General features: G+C 68.0%; 1 protein-coding gene across 2 annotated transcripts in view; it reads left to right on the top strand.

Moving 5' to 3' along the window:
* Positions 1–4,799, top strand: part of Asmtl (acetylserotonin O-methyltransferase like) — a 24,996-nt gene that overhangs the window by 10,792 nt on the left and 9,405 nt on the right. For both annotated transcript variants that reach the window (XM_015506835.2, XM_048784641.1), the window contains exons 6-11: positions 118–226; positions 1,114–1,531; positions 1,740–1,902; positions 2,366–2,556; positions 3,225–3,351; positions 3,819–3,966. In XM_015506835.2, the coding sequence (XP_015362321.2) occupies positions 118–226; positions 1,114–1,531; positions 1,740–1,902; positions 2,366–2,556; positions 3,225–3,351; positions 3,819–3,966 (1,156 nt within the window). The remainder of the gene's footprint in view (positions 1–117; positions 227–1,113; positions 1,532–1,739; positions 1,903–2,365; positions 2,557–3,224; positions 3,352–3,818; positions 3,967–4,799) is intronic.

The following is a 4,799-nucleotide window of genomic DNA, read 5'->3' as shown; positions in this document are numbered from 1 at the left end:
GGGCACAGTCAGCCCTGAGCTGCACACTCAGGCCGGGACCCAGGAGCGCAGCCATCACCGCGGCACCCAGGCGCCCGAGGTGGCCGTGGGCCTGACCTGTGGCTGTCGTCCTTGCAGACCGCCTGCTGGAGACGCAGGTCTCGGAGTTCTACGAGGAGACGAGGGTGACCTTCTCGGAGCTGTCCGAGGACCTGCTGTGGGAGTACATCCACAGCGGGGAGCCCATGTGAGTCCCGCCCGGGGAGGGGCAGCCCTGCTGGCGGGCACTGCAGGACGCTGCCTCCGGGGAGCTGGAGCAGGGTCCCGGGAAGAGAGCAGAGCCTGGCTCCGGCCGTCATGGCAGCCGGGCAGCGCCCAGGGGCTGGAGGCCTGGGCAGGAGTCCCCCAGAGGAGACGCTTCTCATTAGTGACGGACACAGCCCCTTCCTGGCAGATGCTCCCTAAATTGAAGTCTTCCTAACCCCAAAACGCCCTGAGCCGGGCACAGGGGCCACGCTGGACCTCCCAGCAATGCTGGAGGCCGAGGCAGGAGGACAGCAATCTAGAGGCCAGCCTCGGCTACTTGGGGACACTCTGTCTCAAAGCAAACCATTAAGTGGAAGATGAGTGGGGTGCCCTCAGTGCAGCGCACCCCTGACTCGGCCCAGCAGGCACCATGTAGGCGATAAATGCAGTCACTAAAACGCCTCACACACCTGCCCCTGAGTAGGCTGAGGTCTTCAACGACAGCCAGAACCATGGACAGAAAACCTGGCTGTGACCGTCCTGGGCCCCTCCGTGCGGTCCACCGTGTGTCGTGTGAAGCCATAAGAGGGCTCCTGAGCTTGGGGCGCACCTGAGGGTGAGGGAGGCAGACCTCTACCCTGGGATCCTCCTGCCTCGGCCTCCCTCCTGGCAGGGATTGCAGGTGTGCACCAGCGCCCCTGGAAGGACTTTTGCCAAGACGTTAACTCCTCATGGGGAAGCGATCGGGGGCTGCGATGGCCCGGGTCGCTCTGGTCCTGTGTCTCACCAGCAGCGCCAGCTGGCCATGGGGGGTCGCAGGACCCTGGGCTCCGGTCTGACCTCCCTCCCTCTCTCTCTCTCCGCGCATGCGCGCTCCTCCCCGCGCAGGGACAAGGCCGGGGGCTACGGCATCCAGTCGCTGGGGGGCATGCTGGTGGAGTCCGTCCGCGGGGACTTCCTCAACGTGGTGGGCTTCCCACTCAACCGCTTCTGCAAGCAGCTGGCCGAGCTGTACTACCCGCCCCGCGGCCAGGACGTGCGGAGGGTCAAGCACGACTCCATCCCGCCCGTGGACAGCTTCGAGACCCTCGGTGACCTGGACGCGAGCGACCCGGGGCCGGTTCAGAGCCACGTGGACCCTGGCGCTGGCCCCGCCTCCCCAGGCAGCCTGAGGGGCGTGTCGGAGGCGGAAGGAGACCCGCCTGCCCGGGGCTCAAGCGAGGCCAGTTGCAACGGGGCGGTGGAGGCCCAGCCTCCGTTCCCGGCCGGCCTCCTGGACCTGATAGACGGCTTCAAAGTGTCCAAGGTACCGTGGGCGAGCGGCCAGCTCCTTAAAGACGTGTCTTTAGTCACGTGCCAAGGTCCTGGGGTCGGGCCGCGGCAGGGAGCGCATCCCGCGGACGCTCGGGATCTCCATGCGAGAACCGAGTGGAGCGTTCGGAAGCGTCCAGCTCCAGGGGAGCGCGGGAGGAAGGCCCTGGCCAGCCCCAGCCCTCAGCGCGCCCTTCCCGCAGGCCCTGTTCACCGCCTGCAGGCTCAAGGTGTTCGACCTGCTCAGCGATGGCGCGCCCCGGGGGGCAGCGGACGTGGCCCGCGCCGTGGACGCCTCCGTGTGTGGGACCAGGAGGCTGCTGGAGGTCTGCGTGGCCCTGGGCTTGCTGCGGAAGACGGAGCAAGGTGACCGCCGGGGGCCTGGGGACCCTGGCCGGTGCCGGGTGGGGCTGGCAGGGGAGGCCGGACGGGCCCGGACGGGACTTAACTGGACCAGCCGAGCGCCCCGGGCAGATGAGGTCGGGAGGTGAGGGCCGGGCCATGGCCCAGTCGGTCTCCGCGAGGCTGACCAGGAGGGACGGACACGCTGACAGACGGATGGCTCTACCTGGTTCCGCAGCTGGGTGGACGGATGGTGGGAGGGACAGTGGAGATCGTGGACAGGCTGGGTGGCCGACGGACGGACAGACAGATGACAGACAGCTGGGTGGACGGATGCTAGGTGGAGACTGTCCTGCCCGCTGGGCTGCTCGGAGCAGCGGGCCGTGATCGGGTGGTGGCGCCGGCCCCCAGAGTCCACGCAGGCGGCGGGTGCTCGCTGGGCAGGGTGCGGTCACCCTGGACAGCAGCGCCCCCGCCCGCTCTGCAGGTTACAGCAACACGGAGCTGGCCGGGCGGCACCTGGTGTCCGGCAGCGCGCGCTCCCTGCACGGCCTCATCCTGCACAGCGACCAGCGCACCTGGGACCTCTTCAGCCACTTGGAGCGCACCCTGCGGGAGGGACCGCGGCCGCACCGCGGGGCTCCCAGGGGCCAGGACGGGCAGCCAGGGGACCAGGTGGTGAGCGCAGAGACTCCGCCCACCCAGGGCCAGGGGTGGGGCGGTGGGCACCCGGATGGCTCTGCCCACCCGAGGGACAGTGGGGCCGCCAGGTTTGGGAGGTCGAGGGGCCTCACCAAGGACGCACAGGCCTGGCCCAGGCTCCTGATCCTGCGTGCTCGGCCCGTGCTCCTGGCTGGAACAGAGTGGGCGGCCAGGGCTCCCCGACGCCCAGCAGCACCCGAATTCCCCATTGAGGGACAGTCTGCGGGTCCCTGAAGTCACCACCCCTTTCTTTCCCTCCCACGCTGGCCAGTGCCCAGCCACCGAGCCCAGCCCTTGTTGGTTTTTATTTAGGGACAGGGTCTGGCTAAATGCTTAGGGCCTCCCCAAGTTGTCCCTGCTGGCCTCCAGCTTGCAGACCTCCTGCCTCAGCCTCCCGGGTAGCTGGGATGGCAGATGTGAGCCACCGCACCTGGCAGCCCTTTTTATTTCTGAGACACGGTCTCCCAAGCTGTCCCGACTGACCTGCAGCTGGAGTCTCCCTGCCTCCGCCTCCCGGGCAACTGGGATGAGGCCTGCGCTGCCTCCCGAGCCCAGCCCCCAAGCTCCCTGCCAGGGCCACGCAGGTGCCCAGATGGCTGTGGATCGCGGGGTCCGCAGTACCCTCAGACCCCGTTCTGCCCTAGGGCCCCCCCTGCCGGGAGACGCAGCTGCAGGCCCTGAAGGCGGTGCACACCCTCTCCTCGCTGACAGCCCGCCGCCTGGCCTCGGCCTTCGACCTGTCGCGGTTCTCCTCCGCCTGCCTCCTGGGAGGTGCGTCAGTCCCTTCCTCCTGCCCCGCACCTGGCGCTGATGAGACTGGCCGAGCAGGCCGCCCCTCCTGAGCCTCAGAGGACCTCAGCTGGGGGCCCAGGGGAGGTCCCTCGGGTGGCCGTCCAGAGGGGCGGAGGCTGGAAGCCCCTGACCAGGTCCGGTTCCTTCTAGTTAATCCTTTTCACTCCAGCCCATCTTGGCCCCTGGGCAGTGGGGGGAAGGAGCACATAGAGTCCCAAGGAGCCTGATGGGCTCAGGGAACTGGGCGGCCTCCCTGGCCACCCGCCTGCATTTCCCCATCCTCTGCACCCAGCTCCTCCCGGGGGGCCAGAGGGGCTGCGGCAGCACCAGCCATGGTGTCTGCATTCAAGGAGGAATCCGTGCCAGCCCCACTCTGCTGGCCTCAGTGCTGACCTAGGCCCCCAAGGGCCCACAGGGTCCCCACATGTGTGTTTGGTCCTCTGCAGGCTGCAGGGGCGCCCTGGCCTGGGAGCTGGCCCGGGAGTGCCCGCGGCTGGAGGTGACGGTGTTGGACGTCCCCGACGAGCTGGAGCAGGTGTCCTGCTTCCAGCCCCAGGGCGGACCGACGGCCCGTGTCAGCTTGGTGCCTGGTGAGTGCCCTCTGTCGGCCACCTGGTGACCTTGGCCAGGTGACATCCCCTTCTGTGCGGAGAGCACGCGTGTCTGTCCCCGGGTGTCTGTGACCTGGGAGTAAGGTGAGCGGTGTTGGACGCAGTAGTGGGGTGCAGAAGGACCAAGATGGACTTCTGCAGGTGTCCATTGGGACCCCCAGGAAAGGAAGGTCATAGGTTAGACTGCCAGAAGCACTTCCCGGTGGTGCTGGGGATGTTGCTCTGGACCTGAGGAAGTCTCCTGATGGCCTGGGCACTGCTTAGTTCCCTCCCATGTGTCCACAAGAGGCGGCAGCCGGGGCCCAGGGCTCAGGCCCAGCAGGTCTTGGGACTTCAGTAACTGAGAAAAGGGCAGTGACCGCAGACCTCTCCTGCAGACCGTCCACCGCCCTCTGCCTCCTGCCTGCCGTCCCCCGCTGACTCGCGGTCCCTGCCCCTGCTGCCCTGGGCTCCCGTCCGTGGGCGGTTCCCTGTCCCCTCCTGGACAAGGCAGAGCTGGGAGTAGACAGCAGAGAGGTTTCTGCGCCCACAGGTGGAGACCAGCACCCAGTGTGAGGGTCCCCGGGGCGGCTGCGCCCAAGCCCCCAAACCAGGCCCTTAAAACAGACAAACTCTAAGGCACGAGTCCAGGCCCCAGCCCTGGGGACAGAGGCTGGACCAGGGTCCCCAGCTGAGCTCCCTCCAGGGCTCCAGGGGGCTCCTCCTGCCTCTCCAGCTCCTGGGCTCCAGGTGGCCCTGGGCTGGTGGCCCCTCACTGCAGTCTCTGCCTCCGTCTCCACGGGGCTCCTCCTCTGGGTCTGCGTCCCCTCCTCTATC

This window comes from Marmota marmota, unplaced genomic scaffold, assembly GCF_001458135.2.
Source record: "Marmota marmota marmota unplaced genomic scaffold, marMar, whole genome shotgun sequence".
In the NCBI taxonomy this organism is placed as follows: domain Eukaryota; kingdom Metazoa; phylum Chordata; class Mammalia; order Rodentia; family Sciuridae; genus Marmota; species Marmota marmota.
This window is presented reverse-complemented; position numbering and strand designations above follow the sequence as displayed.